At 37.4% G+C, this 24,943-nt stretch overlaps 1 protein-coding gene across 5 annotated transcripts in view; it reads left to right on the top strand.

Annotated features, from left to right (window-relative positions):
* The window catches only part of CTNND2 (catenin delta 2), a 664,005-nt gene that overhangs the window by 230,889 nt on the left and 408,173 nt on the right, over positions 1 to 24,943 (top strand). For all 5 annotated transcript variants that reach the window (XM_064506857.1, XM_064506859.1, XM_064506856.1 and 2 more), the window contains one exon: positions 22,661 to 22,773. In XM_064506857.1, the coding sequence (XP_064362927.1) occupies positions 22,661 to 22,773 (113 nt within the window). The remainder of the gene's footprint in view (positions 1 to 22,660; positions 22,774 to 24,943) is intronic.

Genomic DNA, 24,943 nt, shown 5'->3' with positions numbered 1-24,943 from the left:
TGAAACAAGGCCATACAACTGTTTTAAGTAATGGAAGACATAGTAAATTAAATCACATATTGCCATGTACTGTGGAGGAAGTGAAACATAAGTTTTAGCTACATAAATTGTGTTAGAAGTCATTCACTCAGAGTGATGTGATTAAAAGAGTAAAAGAATATTTTGTACTTAAACTGTGAAAGCCCTTGGGCTTTCATAAACAAGTACTCAAACATTTTAACTAATTCTACAGCAACCTGATCAAATTTGTTCCCTACTAAACAGTCATGAGATTAGACATCACACTGGAAAGGCTTGCGCTGAAATTTTATGAAGCTTCAAAGACTGAAAGATTTTTTTGGTTTAATTTTTAACAAGCACAGATGCCTAAAAATCACTGCTGATAAATTATATGGTGGTGCTAGGATTAGATGGATAGGGTTCTTTTCCAAATTATTGATTGAACAAGCATGTAGAAAACAATTTTTAAAGTAGAGCAGTTTTATATTAATATAATTGTTCATATATCAAGATTAATACTGCGCATAAGTATTTACTGAATAACCACTGCATTAATCATACTTTCCTTCTTCATGATTTTTTTTTCTGCCTCAGTTCACTTTAAGCCTATATGTTCTGGTGCAGTAACATCAGTAATTTTCATCAAAACTCATAGAGCTTCTGTGAGAAAGATTGTGTACTCACCATCAAAACATTAAATCTAGTGAAATTTTCCTTAGAGCATTGGGAAATTATCTTCATCAAGAACATAATGGAATGTTTAGATTTCTCATTCATTTTTGTCAAGGACTTTAGCTTTAATTATTTCTCACCTCCATTTTTAGGAGAGATGAGAATATACCTCCAACCTCCTGTTACTACAGATAGCTGCATTTACAGATGACAATCCATGGGGTTATTTCAAAGGCCATTACTCTAATTTTGTTTCCTATATGAAATAAGTATTACTTTGTTAGTTTCTCAGGTATATTCCTAGTATTGCTCTAGTTATTCTATTTTTTTTTCTTAATTTAAGGAATTTATTTAAGCACAATTTTTTTTTAATATAACTGTAAGAGGAATTTCTGAGTGCCACTGTGCCTCTTGTATAAGCTTTTGCAGTTACTTAAATATACATGCTTATTTACCTACAGTGCACATACACAGTGTATATACATGCATATAAATGATGATGTCAAAATTAGCTCTGCATTTAAAGAGGAATTTTATCTAGAACATATATCTAATGCTCCCCCACTGTTAATTGCACAAGTTACCTATCTTTGAAGAACGAGCTTTTGCAAAATGATATCTCTCAAACAAACAAACAAAATCCTCTTATTTCACTGTATCTTTCACTTCGACAACCTGTACTATTTTCATTTAATAGTAACTTAAAGGACATCTTTAAATTTCTATTAAGTTAGCATTTCGAGTCTGCATAGCAAAGAATAAATAATTTGTTTCAAATATTGTAGACACAGAGTGGCATATATTGTCAGTAAGTTTGGTGATGCAATACATCTCAGCCTTTGAGTGCAGTGGAAAATGTGAGTGTGCTTGGTGATGTCTGATGAGAGAAACAGACGGATGAAGTAACTTTGGCCACGGTTCCTGCCTGTCATCTATTATCCACAGGTGCATGCGTTAAGGCACAAGTGGTAGTGTTTCATAGGATGTGGTGCTTGCTGTTCTAATTAGTAGCAAAAGTCCACATACTTTAGACTTCAAGCCATTGTTATTTTATGTAGGCAAGTAGGTTATAAAACAGCCAACCATTTCCAGGTGATCATTTAGTAGCCTGCCCATGCTGGAAGAGAGTAGTAATCCTTCTGTACAATTTGAGGCCTTTTCTGTTACTAACTGGGTGTTCAGGAACCAGGCTGGTGAAAGCTTGTTTATATGATACAGCATCTGAGCTAATAAACCTTGACAGCCAGACTGGATTTTGCATTTTTTTCTGCACTTTTCTAGAAGGTAAAAATCTAGAAACAACTTGGCAAATTCAGTTAGTCTGCTAACCAGACAGCATTCCCGGAAGACAGATAAAATTACTTTGCAGGCTGGATCTAGTGTTTACACTGCTGACTGCCTGCCCCCAGCACAGAATATGTAAGTTATGGATTGGTAAAAGCATATTAAGGATACCAGGAGGACATGTTGAAGAGGTTGCTAAACAAGTGTTTGCATTTGTCCTCAAACAGTTTGAGCGTATGCAGTCCGTGACTGCAAAATACAGGAACGACAGGAAGACAGTCAGGTGTGATCGTGATCTATAGCAAACAACAATAGCAAGTAAGGCAATGGGTGTATGTCCAAAATGCCATACAAGCACAAACCTGTCATTAGTGCAGCTATCAAAACTGTATTAGGGTTGTTTAAGTGTTCTTATATTTAAAGTATTCCTTTATTTGAGAAGACCATTGAGGAAGTCTCAGGCAGTCTCAGGGTGGAAGTTATTTATATTCAGTCTCCTGACTGTCAGTCATCTTCTCTGAATTATACAAATTTCAAAAGCATATCATTTTCTTTGACATTACTGTCACTTTTTTACCAGGAATAAGTCTTGTTACAACAGGAGTAACCAAATGTGGCAGTGACTGGGGCAGTGCCATACAGCTTTTCTTATTCTGTTTAACTTCTTTGTTCCATGCTGACTCCTGCCATAGTATCTTGTTAGGAAGTTCTCCAAGGCTGCGTTGACTTAGTAGTGTCATTCTCATATCTGGTATTTTGTACTGAACCATATGGTAGATTTTTCATTAGGAATCGCATGAGCTCATCTAAAAGCAGAAGTTTTTTCTTAACTAAATTCTAAGTTCCTTCTTAGTTACTGAAGTGCTTAAAAATTGCACATATGGCCATAGTAAATTCACTCCTAGAGATAAGTGAAAATTCATTTGCTGCTATACAGAAATATACACATAAACAATATATGCTGTCACCTAAGTTTAATGAGTCTCTATTTTGTCTGTAAATACATGCAGATAAAGTGTTTGTAGTAGAGTATATTTATGAATTTGCTGACTTATTTCAAACAAAATGCAATTTCTGTTTTAATAGATGAATTCAGATGTTGAATTCCCCTATTAATTGCCTGTCTGTTAGAAATAAATCCAGTATTTTGAGTGGTTGAAATCTGCTATGATATTATTTGACTATCAGCATGTCTTTTACCCTATTTCTTTCTGCAGTATGTTCAGAAATTACTGGGCTACTTGCATGGCTTCAACTTGGAAAGTCTGGCAGCAGCAGTCCTACTGCTTCCTATTCTTGATTTTTCATTCTTTGGCATCAGCACTCAACTGCCTCAAAATGGAAATGAGCTTGGATGAATGAAGGGGCAAAGTGTCTAGACACTGGTTTCTCGAAAGAAATTCCTTTTGCAAATAAAAAGTACAACAGTGCTAGAGCTGTGATATGGCTGCAGGATAGGAAAGACAAAGAACTTGGCTGTGGCAAGCCAAGGATGGACCTCCAAATAGACTCCGGGTATCTAACTCCAAATAGCTTTATTCTTAAACCTTTTGTCCTGCAAAGGCCTCCTGTCCCAGTTTCAGCTTCTTACATTTACATGACAGGAAACAGACTGAATCTACATTCTAATTAATACTGGATGTTTTGTAACAGAAATGCTATCCATAAAATCAATGGAATTTATATTTGGACATAGGCATATTCTCCAAGGTCTTACACAACCTACTTGTACAAATTTCTCTTCTTTGCCTCTTCCAGCTTTTATTTTTAATGTTCATGGGACGCTTTAAAAGAATAATTGATAGCAATTTGGTTATTCTGGAGGAAAAAGTGAGTTGCAGGATTGAGACAGTTTAGCATAGGGACTTTGCATTTTCTGTCTGATTTTCTTAGTGACAGTAGATTAAAAAAATGCTTTTCCATTTAAAAATGGATATATCATGGAAGAGAATTTGGAAAGATGAAATTTATATGTTATTAAAAGGATCCACTGTGATCTTTGCAGGGAATTTTTGACACTAAGCTGACATCCTTTCCAATGGTGTCCAGTCGTTATTGTTTCTCAGCACTGTCCTGTTTGCTTTAGGATACTTTTCTGCCATGATATGGTATTATTTACATATATATATACTATGTCATTAATGTTCTTTATGTATTTCAGTCATTCACCTCATGTTGGTCCCAGTTGAAGTTTTGAAGCAAAGGCTAGTAGGGCACAATATAACTATGAAGAACAGCCAATTTCACTTTACTCTTTCTTTTTTTTATGAATAAGAAAATGATTTTAAAAAATCAGTTTGGCCCTGTATACCAGAACATCTGCTGAATTCATGAACAGCTTGTTGGCTGAGCTCAACAGCAGGAGAAGCTGTAGTTGATCAGTTCTGCCATCTTCGTCAGGTGTAATTTTAGTTGATAGAAATTGCACTACATGGTTTCAGAGGACATGGGGATAATGTGTCCAGATGACAGCAGCGTCAAGAAAGTATAGGAAAAAAACCACAGGCAGATGTTAGGGTTATTCTGTCTACATAGATACATGTACCTAAATTTACTTTAATGGAGTTTATCTACTGTCACATTGTGGTTAGCTCTGTTACAAAGAAGGATTTTATGGTAGGCTGCTAATCCTACAAAGCAGTCCACCTGCTGGGTGGCCATACTGTACAGTGCCTTGGTTGCAGATTTTCTGCCTTTTTTTTAAGCTTTCTTTCCAAACCTGTTTAATTGTTAGCCTTGTGTACAGTGGAATGAATTGCTTTTTGGTTTTAGTATCTGGCAGGTTATTCTTGCAGTGAGAAAATGAGACTGTATACTTCCTAACTTCACAGACAGAAAGAAGATGAATTACACACTTTTCAAACTTCACTCTAAAAAAAAAAAATGCCACTAGTTTTAGTTTATGGAATGATTTTTACTTCTGTTCTTGGTCAGTTCTGACATTACCAAAATAAAACTTTGACAAACCAGATTGATAAATATAATGTTAAAGTACATTGATACAATTAAATGAAAATATTTAGTCTGATAGTTAAATTATTAGTCTTTGTTTATCAGGTCCATTTATGTATAAAAAAATTGGAAATTGGTAGTAAATATAGCTGTTCTGTAATCAAAAAGTCTTGCTGTCAGTATACAGATATGAATTGATTATCTTATGCCTTTTATCCACTCCAGACCCCTCTCTTTTCATCCCCACTACTAGAACTTTTTAAAATTCTGAATCATCACAGCTAGCAAATTTAAATTCAGTGCCTTGTAAGGTTAATTCAAAAATGTATCAAACTGCAACTTTGAAGCTGATGTGAGCATTTAAAAAAGGGGGGCTTTATCTGTTCTTCATTTAATGCAGCATGAAATTAACATCTGAATCAAACAGCAAAATTTTAGTAAATAAGATCCAGTATCTATTATGAGACATCATTATTCTATATACACAGTAATATTTTTCAAAGTGTATTTTTTTTTCCCTAGGCTGCTCAAAATGTTTCCCTCCTGTTTTTCAACGTGGCATTGGGTGTTGGTGTTTGTAATTAGATCATTTGCATACAGTGATTGCCATTAAAAAGTTAGCATTTTCAGTAATTATGTCACGGTATCTGATTTATCCAAAATTTACCCATTTACAAGTATTAGAAATTATAATTTACCTCACATAATTCTCACCATTCTAACCTTTATTTTCAGTGTTATTTCCCACATGACTGCTTCTCAGGCTCAAGTTTCTTTCCTTGTACATAATTTTGTAGTCTCCATTTTAGTGGGATTCTAATTCTAGGGTTTTTTGCGGGGGGGGCGAGGGGGTAAAATGTTGACTGAGAGATACCTTCTGGATATCCAACGAATAAAACTAGAAGCATAAGCAATGTTAATATCCACTTCCACATTCCAGGAAATTAGTCTCCCTGTGTCCATTTCTGGCCATAATCAAGTTGCCAAACTCCATAATACAATTACGATTAGTTTTTCATATACTTCCCCTTGGTTGCAGAGACTGCCTTATACATACGGTACTTTTAATCTGGAAGGGCTTTGTGCTGCTCTCCTGTGTTGAACATGAGCTGGGAGACCAAAAGATAGAAGCCATTCTGCAATATAGAGATATGAAGCTGTTTAAAAGCAAGACAGCTGATATAAAGGAGTTAAATTATCAAAATCCTTCTTCTTTCTAGGTAAGAACACAATTTAGTGAAAGGTTTTCCTCTCCCTAGAAAGATAAATAAAGTGGTTGGAGACACTTTGTATTCCAAAGTTGCTGTCAAAGACATCCCAAACATTGTTGCAAAGGTCTCTGTCCACTTTTTGTGAATCTCTATTCAAAGGAGGGAATGCTGTTATTTTTCCCTCTCTCATTCACTCTCTCTTTCTCTCTCTTTGTGACTGTGCTCTGCAATGGACATGAGCCAGAGAAATGTCTCTCCTAGTCAATGCAGTCTCTTGTCTGAGGAAATAGAGTGGAGTGAGTAGAGTCAGTGTATCCCATTAAATTATTTCTTTCATTCTAATGCCAATGACTGTGCTTTAGCAAACTATATTGAATTTGCCAGCCATGTAAACCAAAAATTACATTCTTTATGAAGTAGAAATTATGCTTTAGGAATGGAAAGGTAACACAATAATAAGAAAGCTTCACTAGAGGTGAAATTTGGCTTAAAATCCTTACTTAGTACACTAAATACCGAGCCTTCCTTTTAAGCTTGTGAAGTAATCAGGCCGTTTTCATGTTCTGCTTGTCAAATGGTTGCATAATCTGAAATATGCAAGAAGTGGGCAACAGAATGGGCCCAGCAAATTAAATAGTCTGTCTTCTATTCTTATAGTTTAACATTGCAAATGTGCTTAGTACTTGTGTATTCTAGGCTGCAGAGACCTTCCTAAAAGGGTCTGAATGGGAGGAAGAGTTTGATACAGCAAAGAGGCTTTCCAGGTCTTTATACAATATAACTTCTCAGGTAGCCTGGGGAAATTTAGTGTTTTGCATGGGAGAGTATATTTTTGACATTGGAGAATGACCATGAATAGAAGTAATGTACCTTGCCAGGTAAGGCAAGATAGACCATCCATGATAGATTTGGAGAACCAAGTAACAACATTCTCTCATACACCTTTTTACAGAATTTCGCAATTAGGAGAAGTCCTATCCATTGCTAGCCCTCCATTCAATTGCTCACACACAGAGAAAAAACACCTCTCACACTGGTCAGAATGGGAAACATCATAGAAAAAAACCTCTGCTACTGCAGAGGTGTTGCAGGAGGGAGAGTAATTTTAACATCTGAGAAAGGTATCTGGTACTATTTAAATGGCAACAGTCTAATCAAATTTTTCTGCTTCAGGGATGTCATTTATTTCCCTTAGTAGCCTTAGTAACTCTCATTGTAGACAGGTTCAGGATGTCTGCCATGTGTGATTAGAGGCTGTGCGTGGTGCAGAGATGCTGAGCTGGGGTTTGTGAGCATGTGGTTTGATTGGCATTTGGAGCTGGCCACAGTAATCTTACCTCATTGATATGTTGTGCATGCACAGATCGAAATTCCAGATTCACATTATTCCGAGCTAGCCAAGACCATTCATAAGTGTCAGATTTCATCTCATTTCTGTCTTGGTGACATTCAGATGTGCAAATTGAAGAGCTTGGACAAAATAAACCCAACACACAGACAGTTCTGAGATGCTGAGACCTCCAGCTAAGAGCTTGATACCATGAGTTTGGAGTTGGTTATTTTTGAAGTAAAAATGAAGCCCTGTCCCACTGTTTCAATTCATGACAAGTGCACCGCTCTACTCTCCCTTAATTGGGGAGAGATCCAAGTTATGTTTGATGGAGAACCATAGTCAGCATGCTCTCAGAAGACCCTGGAAGGGGAGGGAGTTGAGCACTTGCCAGCAGTTAGAGGTCAGCTTGCATTTACCTGCTAAACTGGGCACTTGAGCTGTTGTATCATGTATGTTTGAACAGCAATTGTTCCCATCGGGCAAGAACGGAGAGTCCCACACTGTGTGCGGTGCTGCCCATAGCCTACATTACCTCTCAGGGTATGCCATCAGCTTCTCTCCTTCCCATGCTTTTTCTAATTCGCAGGCCAAGGGAAGCTGTAACCATGCAAGGCTCAGCTGGGCATGAGCTCTCTCTCCTTTTCGGCTGTAGGACTGTTTGCCTTGCTTCCCCAGCTGACCAGTTCGGAGTGGTTTCCTCTCGTGCTGCCATGGTAACAGCGCGGCAGTAATAGAAGAGAGGAATGCGTGCGGCATTCAATGGCTGCCAGGTGTAGCAAGCAGAGAGCTTGCATTTGACCGAGGCCAAGTTCCCACTACAGTGAGAGACAGGAGATTTTACGATGGGAGGAGGGGAAGAAGAGAAATGGTTTGAAACCATAGTGCAGAAACTATGGTTAGAAATAACTGCTAACCCTCTTAAATTAGGTTAAATTAGCTTAATTAAATTAGCTTAAAGTAGTAAGTTTAAAATTGAGTATACTCTGGCATGCTTTTATTTACTTTGCCTTTCTTCAGCAACTATGATATCAAAACTAGTCTGTTTTGAAAAGAGAGCTGGGATTCCTAAGTGATCATTTTGCATGCAGGACCTGGAGGTATAATGATACACATTATATGCACCAGATTTTAGACAAAATTGTTAGAGTTAACAATACTGCCAAAACAAATTTCCTGCATTCCTCGCATGGGAGTAGATATAGTCTTGATCTTTACATTTTGTTGTAATAATGACTTAAATTTCAAGTGACTTCCATGGTAATTTCAGCAAAATATCCTGATTGCAGTTATGCAACAATTTGATTTATTTATTATTTTTCACTGAAATGGAAAAAAAGAGAGAAAAAATAATGATGATTCCTATGGATCTCTTATTTTCTAAATCAGTTACAGCAGTAATTCTGATATGCCTGCTCTAAGAGATGGTTCTGTCCATTTTGTCCTACAGACTCTTTCCTGAACAGCATTTTGGTAGCAGCTGGCTAGTCTTTGGACTAAGAATCTGTCCCGTAATTGTGGGAGCAGCATCATTATTTTAGTGAGGCTTGTTACAGCTGGAGAGAAGCAAGTGTCAGCTATTTATTTGATTCCTTAAAGCCGTAGCCATACATCCAGTCCAGCATGTTTAGTTCTGTTGTTCCATTCACTGTTTTCCTTAGAATGAATGGTGCAAATGAGGTGGGGGGGGAAAGGGGGAGGTCTCCAGCAGTGACCATAAGTATAGGCCAAAGGAAGAGTAAGAACAGGGCAAGCATATGTAATACTTCTTCCTAATACTCAAAGGCTGCCTGTTTTCAGATTTCCACAACCCCGAGAAGTTTCAGAGAAGTTATGATGTACTTAGTAACCATCAAAACTGTGCCTATTACAGAAGAAGAACCACCTTCTGTTTTCAAGTCTGGCTCTTGTTTGTTTTTTTTGATAAATCCTACCTCTCATTTCAGAAGAGCTAGTGACCATTCCATGCAGGATTTTGTACACCTCTATCATATCCTCCTTAAGCTGACTCTTTTCCAGACTGAAGAAGTCTACCTTTCTTGTTCCTTGTACAGAAGCCATTTCACACCTTTGATCATCCTTGCAGCCCTTCTCTGTGTCTTTTACAGTTCTGCCATGTCATTTCTGACATGAGCAGCACTTCACACAGTATTTCAGAAGCTAGCACATAATGGACTTATTCAGCAGCACAATGTCATTGGTGCTTTTGTCCTAGTAGGAAGACTGGTGGCCAAATGGTGGTGACTTGACACAGGATTCATCACAGGACTATTGGCATTAGTAGCCAGCAGGACTGTTCCTAGGATATCAGAGGTGTCAACCCAGACAGAGCTCCTGAGTGGGCTTTTGTCATTCAGGTGAGGCACTGCAGGGCAGGCCTGGTGCTCCTCTCTGGGCTTAGCAGGATGGGGACCTCACCTGTGGGACATATGCCCTGATGGATCACTGATCTGTGAGGCAACAGAGTTGCAGGAAGGTTATCAGGGAGGTGAGCAGAAAATTGATGTAATGCCAGCAATGACACTGCAGAGGCAAGGGTTGAGGCCTTGGGATGTAGGCTGCAGAATGACCAAAAGCAAGACTTAAACAGCAAAAAAACATCAGTCACAGAACACGGCACCCTGGAAGCTCGTGATGTGTGGCAATACAGCAGCTCTCCCTTCATCTAGAAAAATTCAACTGAAGAACAGGTACAGAGTCCTGGCAACAGAAGGGAAGGACGAACTAGGTCCCTTGGAAGAGATAATCAGGCCCATAGCTCAACAGGTCAAAACCATGGGGGGAAGAAGCAGTGGTGAGTGTTAGTAGGACTTCCTTCTGCAGAGAATTGAGGCACCCATCTACAGACCTGGCATGGTGTCAGAGGAAGTTTGCTGCTTGCCTGAAGCCAAAATCCAGTGTGTCATGGAGACACTGCCAAGACTCATCAAGCCCATGGACTACTATCCCCTGTTCCTCCTTCATGTGGGCACCAATGATCCTGCAAAATGTGACCTGGAAAAAAATCAAGCATGACTACAGAGTCTTCAGGGTTAAAGTAAAGGAGACAGGTGCCCAGGTTGTTTTCTCCTTGATCCTGCCAGTCCAAGGAAAGAAGCAGGCTTATCACACAAATGGACACAAGATGTGTGGAAAACTGGCTGGACTGCCAAGCTCAAAGGGTGGTGGTTAATAGCTCAAAGTTAAGCTGGCAGGCAGTCATAAGTGGAGTTCCTCTGGGGCCAGTGCGGGTCTATTACTATTCAATATCTTTATAAATGATCTGGATGATGGGATTGAATGCACCTTCACCATATTGTTCACTCCTTGTTTTAAGTCATTTATGTGTATATTGGATAGTACTGAACACAGAACCAAAACATCACTGGTGGACACCTTCAACTGTGGGAATTTACCATTTATTCCTACTCTTTATCTCCTATTTTGAAAAGTACTTATCCATACAAGAACTTTCTGGATAAGTAGTTCATGTTTATCCCAGTGTCCACTGATTCTGTTCCATGCTCTATTGATTTGCTTGGTATGAATGTCTGGCTCGCTGCTCTGCGGTCTTATAGATCTCCCTGGCATTGCATCTGATGTCTTTCAGTTCTCTGGTACTATATCAGTTTTAAGCTATATAATTTCTTAGTTCCTTTAGAACTCTTGAGTGAATACCATCTGATCTTCCAATTTGTTACTGTTTTGTCAATTTGTTTTACGACCTACTCTACAGTCGGTTCAATTTTAGACAGATCCTCAGATAAGACTCCCTCAGTGAATTCTTAGCATGGGAATTTCTTAAGAAATAGCAAAGACCTTGCTGAAGGATTCATTTAGCTTCTCTTCAATGAACCTTTTCATATCCTGGTCGCCCAGTGGTCCTACAGATGCTCCGGCAGCCTTCTTGCTCCTGATGCATTTAAGAAAGATCCGCTGTTAGCTCTGATGCCTTTGGTTATTTGTCCCTTAAAACCACGTTATACTCAGTCTTGTGTTTTTATATTGAATCTGTCAGCATTTATAGTCTTTTATTTTCTTCATTTGGAGATGATTTCAGCTTTCGGAAGGAGCCTTTTTGCTCTCCTGTTTAGCTGTGCTAACTTGTTGTTCTTATTTATTAAGCTTTTCTTGACACATATGCATTGGCCCTGTGGTTCCAATATGGTGTTGTTAAGTAGTTTCCATGCTGCCTATGAAAATTTAACTCTTAGCTACCACATTTAAGAACTTAACACTTAAGTTCTGGGTTTTTTTATATAGTTACTCTTTCTATGATGTGGCTTATAGATTTCTGGCTGCTGTAAGGATGTTGAATCTGAGCACAAAATCACCACTGTTAAAGAGTGACTCCTCAGCTGCAAGATGTTAAACTGTCTTCTGTGTGCTATTCGAGACCAAGTCAAGGATTTTATATGTTGTGGGTGTCCTAAGCAGCTACTCCATCATAGTATCCAAAATTTGGTCTCTGCGCCCTGTCTTGATGTCATGCCTTTTTTTAGTCTGTACTAACAGTAGGAGTAGTTGAAGACTACCATAAGTATTGCAATTTGTACCCTCACTGCCTCTCTAACCTCTTTCAATATATGTCTCTATCTTGATTGGACAGAATTGCAGGCTTTATACTGTATTTTTCTTTATTAATTCCCATAATCTCAACCCCTATAAGGTTTTTTTACTCATTGAGATTGTTCATTTAATTTGATTCAAAGCTCTCTCTAACATAGACCTTTACTCCACTACTAGCTTGGTCTATTTTATATTTTCCTGTATATTTTATACTTTCATAGTTTAATGTCTCATTGTTCTGATTACATAAAGTTTCTGGTGAGTGCATTATGCCTATGACATTTAGGGCTACGCACATAGGGCTACCCTGTCTTATTTGTATGACTTACAGCATTCATGCAGATGCATGTGTACTGCTTAGGTTCCTTTTTTGGCAACCCCTTTATTTTCCCTTTTTTGTTTTATACTTTCTATACTCTGTCCTATCCTTCACTAGATGACACAGAATTTCCCTGTCTTTGTCCACAGTATAAATGTTATTCCAATCTTATGTTCTTTTATCTGTATGCTTTTCATCAGATAATTTATAAACTGTAATTTCATTATGAAAACCTTTTAGTTTGTTCTAGAGATAAGCCATTCATACCAAAAAAAATCAGGAGAACAAGATCATAATGATACTTTTGAAAACTAATATTTTCATTACTAATTGCTTTTCTCTTTCATGAGGAACAATATGAATATGTTGGGAATTTCCTTAATCTGTAGTATATCTGCAGGGTAGCTAGAAAAGGAACTAATGATCTAATTATTTTACTTCATTTTTATTTATTTTTTTATTGGCAGATATAATAAAAGCAGAATAATTCAAAAGCATAGTTTGGATTATCAAAGTTAACTGGTACTGCACAGAACCAGCAATGAGAGAAAATGTGCAAATCTTGAGGATTTGCAGTACTTGAGTTCAACTTGTTAGCCAGTGCTGCTTGAAAGCTTTCTTTTTTTTGTAATATTTAAGAATAGTAGAAATATGTTGTTCAACTAATAAATGTACTGTCTGCTAGAATACTAGAATAATTTTGTGTACAAACCTCCATGCATTTATATTTATGCTGAATTTCCTTACAGTTTCATTGTAATCCTCTATTGCTTTGACAGTCTAGCCACATTCATTAAGTGTAGCAAGTGGAATCCTGCAAGAAAAATCAAGCTTATGTGTTATTAGCTGTAAGAAAAGAAAAAACAAAATCATATAGGAATTAGGTTGCATGCAGTAAATTGCCCTTTAAAAGTAATAAGCCTATCTTGCTTTGGTATATAACTTTTGAATCCATTTACTAACATATTAATGATTAGCTCTTTAATAGCTACACAAGGCAGTAATCAAATCTTGTATCCTGATTAATTCAAAGACAGTTGTGAATTATCAAATCTGTTCTTGGATAGGCTGCACTGCCAGTCTGTGAACTAATGAAGAAATCAGTGTCTTGGGAGGCAAGAAATAACAAGAGAGTGTATATATTACTCACTTGAATGATTTCTTCAGTGGAAGCAGAAGGGAAAGGGACTAGTTGTCTCTAGTTTCTTAGACCATTCTGTGAAGTAAAACTAATGATTTATAATGCTAACTGTCCATGTGCAAGCAATGCCTAGGATAACCTGTAACTTCTGGAAGAGAGAACTTAGGATAATTAGGGAATCGGAAAACCCCATGAACAGGATGACTTTGGATCTCTAAACACAGCGATAGAACGACTTCATGGAAAGTAATATGTGTTATTGGTATCCATACGTATTGGGGTTTTTTTACTTCTGCTACCATCTTGGCGTAATGCCCATCCAACCACAAATCAGACCATGATCAGAGAAGAAAGGAAAACTAGAAACCAAATGTGTTATCAGAATCAAAAAAGTTTTCTCAGTTTTCTCTACATATTTGTGTGTCAGTTTATGAAACATCGTTGTTTCACTTTCTGAGCTTTTCACAGGTCTTTAAACCATGTAGTTACTTTAAGCATCATCATAAAGCATCTTCCAGCTGCATCAGGAAAATTTTGCTCTCTTCAAAACAAAAATACCCTACAGATATATATCAGGCTTTTTCATTGTTTTCTTTACTACTTCTGAGTGATGCTGCTCTCTTAGAGAAGTTCCAGGTGAAAGGCCACCAGTCTACAGTTCTGTCTGGTATACTAGATTTGCTGAACCAATGAAGTCAGACTCCAAAACAGCTCCCGTAAATGGAATTACCTTCCCCCTGCCCCCCACTTAGACTCGTGCCTGGATGACTGAGAAGTAAACAGAAATTAAAATCTTGGCATAACGTAGCACTGAAGAGTCAGGATCTGTTACTAAACTCCAGCCCTGCTTCTTTCACTCTGCTTGGAGAATCTCCACTGTCTCTGAGGTTTTGTTTTGCCTCCACACTGAGCTTTACAATTAATAAGCTGTAAAGCAAGTCAAAGCTTGTGAGTTAGAAAGTCAATTTATCTGGCATACTCCTTATGCTGCTGCTCAAAAGGAGGAGAAGCAAAGGTATGAGATTAGAAAGTTCTTAGTAGTTCTAATCCTATCCTAACACAGAGGTTTTTACTTACATTTCAGTACTTTGGGGACTTAAGTAGTCTGCACAGGAGGAAGTGGAATACTACAGCAAAGATGGTTTGTGAGAAACTGTTGAGAGTGTTGGCAAGGAAGGCAGAAACTACTGAGAAGAAAAAGAAAGGAGTGAGCTAAACAAAGACTGAAGCTGAATACAAAACACAGAAGAAAAAATGGGATGAAAAAGGACCAGGCAATTTGTAACAGAAAAATAGAGATGATTTGAATCACTTTGGTGATTGTACTGGAGAAGAAATAATGTAATTTCCCTAGGAATTGAAGTCCAGACAATTGGGCAGTATGCCTTCAGAGAGCAAAGCTTGCCTATAACTCACAGAGGAACAGGGCAGTGCGCCTGGAGAAGGGAAATGGGCAGCTGAATATAATTCTGACTTTATTTTCATCGGAAACTTAAAAATAGAAAATAAAATAAGGTCTGAGTTCTATAAAAGCTTTTAAAGGCATGAAAGAGACTTCTTTGAAGTAATCTAACATGAAAAAGAAGAAATAGTTTATTTTTTAACACCATCAACCACACCTGTTCTTTACTAAATAATCTATATGCATCATAGCCCAGACTGGGAATTGCTGCACCAAACTCTTCTAAAAAAGAATGTGATTACGAAAGGCCCCGGATCCGGTGAGAGCATAAGCTAGAGAAATACAGGTTCAGGACAGTAAAATGCTAGTGCATTTATGTCAGCTCAAAAGTATCTTTCTGTAAGCAGGATGATGATCAGAGACTTTGATAATGGATGATCTGTGCTGGACAATTAGTTCTTTTCTTGTAATCCCTAATACGGATTGGCATAAAGCCTTGGGAAAATCATTTTTGGAACTCATTAGTCATAGAATCATAGGAAAACTTGGTTAAGAGAGACTTCTGAAGGTCTGCTCCAAGTAGGGATGACTTCAGTGTTTGATCAAATGTACATGTGAGTTTCCAAATCTCCAAGAATGGAGATTCCACAACTTGCCTGGTCAATCTCTTCCAGTGCTTAACCACCATTACTGTGCTTTTCTTTTCCTTATATCCAGTCAGGATTTCCCTTGTTGCAAATTGTGACTATTGCCTTTTCTTTTTGTGGTATACCTCTGACAAGACACTGGTTCTATCACTGTTATAATCCCCCATTAAGTTGTAGAAATCTTCAATTCAATTCAATTCAATTCAATTCAATTCAATTCTTCAATTAGGTCTTCACTAGGCCTTCTCTTCTCTGGGCTAAACAAACCAAACTCCCTCAGCTTCTCCTTGTACAAATGTGTGCCAACCCCCTAACCATCTTGCTGGCCTTCAGATGGTTTTGCATCAGTCTCTTGTCATCTCTCTTCTATTGGTGGCCCCAAACCAGGCACAGTTCTCCAGATACAGCTCCAGGAATATCAAATAGAGGGGTGTTGGAAACTTGCACGGGAGAAGCCGACGGAGGGAAGACCCAGACGCTCAATATGAGTGATCAGCGTACTTCATCTTTATTAGGCGTGATCTTCCTTTATATAGCACAGGACTAATCAGGCTCATACATATTGCAAAAGCTGAGCTCCTTATTGGTAATAGTAATTTTGTTTACCCCAACGCCTTCCGCATTACATCACCCGCAAGTTCCCAGGACTAATCATTGGTAACACATTGAAGTCAAGGACAATGTGTCCTTGGCTCTAGCTGTTTTTACTCTCGTACGGGACTTGGCTCACATCAACTGTGTGCGATATGTACTTAGTTCTGCTTCCTTTATTTGTTCAATCTTCACATGACCTCTGCCCTCAAGCCAGTCCTCCACAGAGGGGAATACTTACTTCCTTGTCTATGAGACCTTTCTGTGGAGATGCTGCACAGATGTACAGTTTGGCTGCAGCCTGTACTGTTGCATGGGATTATTCCACTCCCTGTGCAGGACTTCCCATTTGTCTTTCCTGAACTTCATGATGTTCCTGTTGGCCTATTCCTCCTACTTCTTGAGGTCCCTGAATGGCAGCCCTGCCTTTCAGCATATGAATTGCTTCCTCCAATGTGGCCTCATCTGCCAGTTGATGAAAGCACTTATAGATGATACAGTCATAGCTATTAAAAAAAAAAAATCTTTTCTTTTAATCTTTCTGATTTTTTTCTTCCATTAACATCCTGCAACACCATATCCACCATTAAGTTTTTGAATTTGCCACCTCTCTGCTCCTCTGACTATTATCTTTTCTGAGCTATTCCCCTTACCCTCATTTTATTCAGTGAAGGGGAAAAATGAAATGCTTCAGGGAAAAAGGGTAAGAACAGTATGAATCAAAACTTAGTCGAAGAATGGAGAAAGTGGAGAAACTTGAGCGATAGGATGGTATGTTCTAAAGCCCAATTTTGAAGCTTCTGAACAACGTTCAGTATCAGATTCATTGGGGCATTGTTAGTGATGTTTTTAGCATGGTTGAAAGCATCAAGACATTCTGTTTTCCTTCTAGATACAGAATGGGCTGTCAGCTCTGCTTTGTGTCTGATGCTGTTCCTGGGTTTCTGCCAAATCAAGCTTCTTTAGATTTTGCCATTGTCCACTGGAAATACGTGCCTCATTTATAGATGTTCATGGCTTTCCAGTATGATAGGTCAAGAGGAATTTGTTGCCAACACCACTGTTAAGTAATGGCTTAATTCAGAGTTTATAGAAGTGCAGTACATGGGATTATACATGATGTCATTGGATATGCGTAGCAATATAAACATACATGACATCGAGGTACAGTTTTTCATGTTTAATAGGCCAAAAGAGCATAGAGCCAACATTGTACATTTCTACAGCCTATGCACTTCAGGAAGTTCTATGTTTTTTAAGATATTTCTGTAAAAGGATTCAATCCAGGAGACCTTTTATTTGTTTGCATAGCTGTAATGAGACTTTCTGTATTCATCTCACCAGGGATTCCCAACTTTACTTCAGTACTGCTGTTTGTCTCTATTTGAAGATTCAAATGATCTTCAGTGCAGCAATTTGTTTTTGTATGAGATATTTGCAGTCAAAAGCTAAACACTTGTTTTTTTTCCTTTTAACAGTATACCTTAACAATCTTGGGAATACAATAAATCCACAAGGCTGTTCAGCCAGATTTCAATTTTTTGTATCTACTGCTTTTTACCATTTTTAGTAATTTTGCGGTGTCTTTTGCTCAGCATCAATACACATCTCTGTGCAATTGAAAAGGATTGCTGCAAGACTGTAAAGGATGGAATGAACTAGGGTTGGCTCTAAACATCAGTCAGATTTTTTTAGGCCCATTTTACTCCTCCCAGTATGCAAATGAGTCAATACAATCCATTTAGCAGACATAAGGCTGGAACTAATCAAAACCCCACTACTTGGAGTGCTCTAAGTTCAGAAGTTCATAACCTGTCTAAAGGCTGTGAAGATTTCCATTAGGCTTACTTAGTTTCTGGACCACTGTGAAACATATGACCTAGCTCAAGCCCTCCTTAATGCTTGAAGCTTTAGTGGCTGCAGAGAGTAGAACTTCAAGTCTCATACACTGAAAAGGCAAATATCAAACTGCAGTTGTCCTCTACGGACTAATGAACATCTTTATTCACTTTTGATAGTGAATAATCACCATTTTTAAACATAAATTGTTCAGGTCCTAGCAGACACCTACTCTTTTTAGCACTTTGAAACAATTTGATGAAGTTACCATGAAGCTCCTGCCTTTCCAAGCTGCTGTCTTGATTGACTTCTCTATATTACTCTCATCGTTATCTCTGCTCTTTCTGTTAGCTTCACACTCCCACGCGGTTGCTGCTGTTAAGTGCCAAGGACTGTCAGACTGGTCCTTTCAACTTTGCGTTGCCTTTGCATGTGCACTTGCTCTGGCATCATTGGCCTTTGCAGTGCAACCCATGAGGCTGCATTTGACGTGACGTTACTGAAATTAATTTTGATGTTGAAATGTAGTTTCTGCAGTCCTTCACTGTGCAATTGTCTTGGCAACAGATTTGTGTAGTCAGTGAGTAGGAACTTGTCTTTAATTTTGATGTTCATATTGATTCAGATGAATATTGTAAGGTTGTGATGATAACACTTGGCATGAACTGGTAAAAAATGACTGTAAACAGAACAAATAGAATAAATGATGGAGTCAAGTTCAGTGGTTATTTTTATGAAATATAAGCAAATACTATTTCTAATTTCTGTCTTCTTGCAAGTGATAGCTGTTTGAAATCTAAACATATGGATTTATTCAAATATTACTCATTCAAACTGCTTCCCAAACAAATATACAGAAGCTTATTAATCTTTTTCTGCTAAAGATTAGTGATACAGAGAGATGGGAGACACTCTCAACTCTTCAATCCTGTTTTTCTTTCATTCGAGAGGCTACCCTCTGGACTTGCACCTTTGTCATCATATGGGGGATTAATTCGCGTGGTTTTTTTGTTAGATTTAATGTAAGGGATAGTTCTGGAGAAGAAACGGTGTGGAACTCCCCCTGCTCCCCCAGTCCTCTGCCTTTCCTCTCTCTCCTTCCATCTCTAACTTTCAAATGGCACCTCACAGAAGAAGACAGTGAGGTGAGAAATAGCCGCCATTAAGGCAAACTAATCATAACATTACTGAATACCTACTCTAGGTGGTTTTTTTGAAGTGATCCAGCACATTACTACTTTTGCTTGAGGAGGAACTTTCCCTTTCCAGTCATCTCTGCAGAGCAGGACTTGAATAATGTGGGCCAGTGAAAATGGAAAACATTAATTTCCACATCTCAGGAAGTGTTCCCTCAGTAAGGGACCAACTGTCTAGAGAAAAAGAGAGGTTGCTTAAATCTGTCATTTTAGGGGATTTGCCTGAGTAGCAATTTGTACCGTGGGACTGGAAGAGATTAGTGGAGGATGAGTCATGAAATATGCTAGGGAAAGAAAGAGAGGAATGCAGAAGAGCACAGAAAGAAATAAGAAGGAAATAGAAATGATGAAGGCAAGAGTATTAAAGTATATTTTGAAGACTAGAATTGTGAGAAAAAAAATGTTCTGGAGATAAGGTAATCATGAGATAAATGTGCCAACTGGGAAAGACAGAAGTACCCAAGAAGCAGTCGATCAGAGCAATTAAACTGACGGCAGGTAAAACATACAAAATATAAAAGAAGATAGAAAATACAGACAGCAAAAGAAAAGAAAAAGGCAAAACAAAGTTTAATTTAAATGTATTTCATATATTCAGTTTGGGGGCATTTTTTATTTAGTTGACCCAGGATAGAACAGACGAAACAGAAATGGAGTGAGCTTCTTGCATACCTGCCAGAGTAAAAAGGCACGATGAGCTACCCATGTCTGTCTGGGAGAAGACAAATGACAGTATGGACAGTCAAGGGGGTTAGCTCCTGAGTCCTTCATTTTTATGCTCTTTTGGTAAAGTTATGAGGACAGCTGCATTTTCTCATTATGCAGACAGAAAAAAGTGCGCTCTATTAGGCCATAGCAGAAACCATGTCTGGCTTCCCCCACCTGGGACAGGTAGTGAAGCTGAACCAATGAAGAAAAATGCTAAGCTTCTAAATGTGTATCAGTATCATTGTTGTGATCGAACATACTGACTTTAAAGTGCTGTGGAACAGAATAGCTGTTAAAGCTTTGGTTGTTCTTGTTTTTTTTTGTTTTTTTGTTTTTTTTGTTTTTTTTTTTTTTTGATAAGTGAACTTAATGGTCTATTTGTTTTTGTTTGTTTTGTATTCTGTACTTTCAGAATTTCTCAGTGCTCACGTGCTTTGATATAAGCACATTAGTACGGCAAATTCCATCCCAATTGGATTTTGTGTTCTTCAGAACTTTAGTAATATTTGTTTCACAATCATTTCTGCAGTTACAGTATTATTTTACCCAAATCAGGCATGGATTTGAGTAATAACTGTTGGAAAGTTGATTAACAGTCTTTTCAGCTTTTCAGACAATTGATTCTACTAGGTAAGCACACAAATACCCTGTGTGAAGTAGGCATATCTAAAATAACTTTGATGATTAGGTGATTTTTAATCCTGTTATCTACAAACAACAACGAAAAAGGTATTTTTGAGGACTGCAAAAACATGTGCAGAGAACAGTATTGACTGTGATTACTGATGCATTGTTAGCATTCAGTGGGCAATGATGTTACATTTTGTTTTGCTCTTTTCATCACTTTGTTTCTTTTGATGGTTTTCTCATATTCTGCTTCGTCTTACTTGGAATAATGAATACAGAATTAAGTAGCCTCTGTAAAACAGTCAGTGGCCATTTAAGCATACATCTTTTTCTCTGTGTCCCCTGTGTTTTTAGTGCGGGACAGAAATTATTCTCTGTCAATCCCCAAAGAAAGGGGAATGATCCAACTGAATTAGGTAGAACAACCACCAGCCATTTCTTTCTTCCATCCCAGTTATGGTTTTCCTAGTTTCAGAGCCTGGAGAAATTCATTGTCTCTGTTTACCCTTGGCTTCTTGGTCAGATGTTTTAGGTAGCAGATGGGAGGAAGACTTTTGAATCTCCCCAATCCCCTTATTCCTTCCTTTCTCTCAAATGCTGAGTTTCTCAGTGATGTTTATGGCAGGTAAGAGTTGGAACCACTTGGTTTCCACAGCTGGTTTTGTTGCTCGGCCAGATGTTACTGGAGAGTTAATCAAGGGACTCTCTCCCACACCTCCTCATTGCTGGGAGGTCTTCTTGTACAGGGCAGTTAGGACTCAAGCTCACTTCTCATCGCTGAATAAGGGCGGGGGCATGGCAGTTAGGGCCAAGGAGTCTCAGCTGGGGACTTTTCCCTTTCTTTGGAAGGAGTTTTGTCTGGCTGCCTTAATGGAACGTATCAGTCTCAGGGGATAATTGAAAAATATTTTTCTGTCTGATCACATTTCTAATTAGTTGGATATTAGTTACAATTACAAAAAATAGGGAAAAGCAATTGCATGAATAATTGAACAACTGCTTAAGCAAGGCGTTTTGCTACTTTTATTACTTTTATAATTTTAAAAGATAGGAGGCAGGATTCTCAGTACAGGTATTATAAAGTATATATAAATAATTGTTTTCAGCAATAGTACTGTGTTAATTTGTTACTACTTGGAATGAGCAGTTTCAAGAAAGAAAAAAGGGAGACAATCGGTGCATTTGTGTGAACACAAGAGTAATTTAACAAGTGGATTCCCAAAATATTTCTCATTCAGCCTTCAAAATATCCAGCAACTCAGAAAACAATGTTTTCAGAAAAGAAGTGAGACCTGTTCCCCTGTACATTTGAAAATGGTCTAATATAACTATGACTAAAATGAAAGGCAACAATATTTGGCAAACTTATAATTAGCATACTTCCCTAAAAGTGTTTTTATTTTGTGTTTGATAAAAGTGCTGATATTATACCTGTGAAATGCAACTCTCTAGGGAATAGCTTGGATTTTACTTGGCTTATTTTTTCTTTTTTTATTAAAAAAAAAAGTCTGTTGTGCATCAGAAGGAAAACTCTTTGGAAATATTTATGAGCTTTGTGGATAAATCTCATCTGATAGGACTGGTCTGGCTTCCTTGACAGAATAAAAGAAAATATATTCAATTAGTGGCAGGATTTTTAATGTAGCTTTTGTGAAAAAGTGCTTGAGTTTCCCTCTTGCACATCATTAAATGCTGAAATTAAACTGTGTGCAGCCCATAACAATATGCCTTCAATTTAGTGTATTTCACTAGTCTATACTATGACGATTGATTTTTGAGTACAAAAGCTTTCATTACCACATGATCTTCTACAGCACTTCACATGTTTGTTAAGTAATACAAATTGTTCCTTATGAGGTAGTATACTTAGATCAGCTTGTTAAAAGCACATCTGTATGCTGCTGAAAGCCCTACATGAACTGTGAATGATTTTGATGAGGACGTAAATTGTTTAATGTATCTGGAAATCTCGTTCCTGGTAAACTCCTTATACTAAAACATATACCATTAGAGAGAATGAATGAACCAATAGATGTTATCACAAAAATTTGGACTGTGAATGTGTTAAAACAAAAAAGCTTGTCTCATAAGATAGTATGCTAACAGTTCTTGCCCAGATTACCGTTTTGTGTACTGAAATTCGTTCTTAATCTCAAGAGAAGTCAAAATGAATGGTTGCATTTGTTGTTTCAGGAACTGCAGTTTGAGAGATTGACTCGAGAGCTTGAGGCTGAACGTCAGATTGTAGCTAGCCAACTGGAGAGATGTAAGCTTGGATCAGAAACTGGAAGCATGAGCAGCATTAGGTAATGTACAAATTGCTAATTTCTTTGGTCTGGAAATGAATTAACATGGAAAACAAATTGATCATCTTCTTGTAAAAAGTTATACACGAGGGAGCATGAGCTTTTGGTAGAGTTTGGAAATTTGCATTTTGACCCAATTTTTTTACAGAACATTTCAACAAGAAGATGAATTTCTGTGCAATCTGGTATGTGATTTACCCACTAATAAAATGATAGTCACATCTGCAATTCATTGACCTGCTGTAATCTGATTAGATTAATACCAAAACTCCCATTTCCACTACCAATCCAGTTACCATTTTCAACCAAAAACTTTTTAGCTTCATATGTGCAGATATGTATTGATAAACATGTGAACCTCTTTTCTGATCATTCCATCATTCAAAGCATTAAGAGCTTTAGAGGTCATTTCAGCTGCATACACAATATAATGTAATTAGGTAAAGCTGCTGTCCTCACATCAAAATGTAATGGTAAAGTAGGAATCTCCCTCTTCTTTAAACATTGGCTTTCTTAAATTAGATTGTTCTGGCGTATTGGTTAGATGATGATAGAATTCTTTTAAAAATTTGTAATGAAAGAAAAACTGACGTCTTGGTCAGTTCGGTGGGAGTAAAGGTTTTGTAGTTTTGGGCTTCTTGATGGTAGTTTATTTGCTCTCTCAGATGAGCATAATAAATGAAAGATAGTATATTTCAGTTTCAAGGATCAAGAAGAAAAAAAAATGTATTGCATGACTACTTCAGCAGAAAGCCAGTTCTGCAGTCACTTTATATAAAAATTAGGCACCACTGAATGGACCTATCTTCTCTTTTCACAATAAGTGTGATATCTTTCCAATAGATAAGATGAAGTATGATATGCCAATCTTAGTAAATTTTTGTGTGGTATTAGTAGAAAAACTACAAAATCTGTGACTATTGTAATGAACTCTTCCTTAGTTCATGCAATTCAAGCTGCTCCTCAATCAAATAAATGATTATTTTCCAGGATATGTAGGAAATACTTACTCAGTAGAACGCCAAAGATGAAACAAAAGTGGTGAAAGTAACAGTTCAATTAAAATGGCAGAAGGCAGAAGAATCTTTCATTAATTCAGCAGTATCTGTCCATGAAGTTGACTTAATTATGAACAGTCTTAACAATAAATCAATTGAGAACTGATTTCCTAAAGAGAAAAGCATCTTAATGTATTCTATATATTCTTTCCTACCAACTAGATTTATACGAAAATTATATTAACATTATATTAATGTTGGAGAAACCATATTGCTTAGAGTTATTTAAACACGTATTAGGTAGCTGTTTTTGCAAGGCACTACAGTATTGTACTCACGCTTAAGTGCATTCGCACATCACTTTAAACTTAATTCCTTTGAGATTATAGATTCAGGTTCAGCGAAGATTAATTCTGTTCTACGGCTTTTTATAATTAATGTTGCATGAGTTCACGTTAACATTTAAATTTTATTTGCTTTCCTACTTTAAAAAATGGATTTCAGGCTAAAAAATTCAAGTGATGAGGATAGTTTTAAGTAAGTAGTTTAAGTCCTCAACTATATTAAGACATTTTGTTATGTGAGCAGTTACATAAGGAAAAGAAGATTTTTGAGGTTAAAAATAAATGTATTTTCTTCTCATTCATGTGGGGAAAAAAAAATCACAAAAAATCAACATTTACTTACTGGGAAGATTACTTATTGCCCCCATATCTGAATCTGAACATGATGGCAGCCTCCCTGTGAGACTGATCACTGTGTTGGGGAAAAGGGACAGAGATGATCAGAAGAAGAAGAGATTTATGGCTAACAAATGAAAGCTGAAAGGACTTGGGATGCACAATATCTTCTCAGCCCAGTATTTGGGAAAGCTGGTACCATCTGAAGCAACATTCTGGATTTCAATATCTCTATCCGTCATATTTTTAATATCTGTAAATGGAGTGTACTTATGGTTGCTATTGTAGTCAGCAGATACAAATAAACGTTAGCCTAATATGGCTCTCTGTTTATCTCTGTCTAGCTTTTGTTTTCCCAGCTACAGAGCCGTGTTTGATGAATGTGCAAGCTTCACAGTAGAGATAGGGAAGCCACCTCCTTCTTCCTTCTCAGAATTTCATTATAGGAAGTTCTACATTATACTTTTCAAGGTTTGTCCTTCAGAGTCCTGG

This window comes from Dromaius novaehollandiae, chromosome 2, assembly GCF_036370855.1.
Source record: "Dromaius novaehollandiae isolate bDroNov1 chromosome 2, bDroNov1.hap1, whole genome shotgun sequence".
NCBI lineage: Eukaryota > Metazoa > Chordata > Aves > Casuariiformes > Dromaiidae > Dromaius > Dromaius novaehollandiae.
Note: the sequence above shows the minus strand (reverse complement) of the source record. Positions and strands in the feature narration are given on the sequence as shown.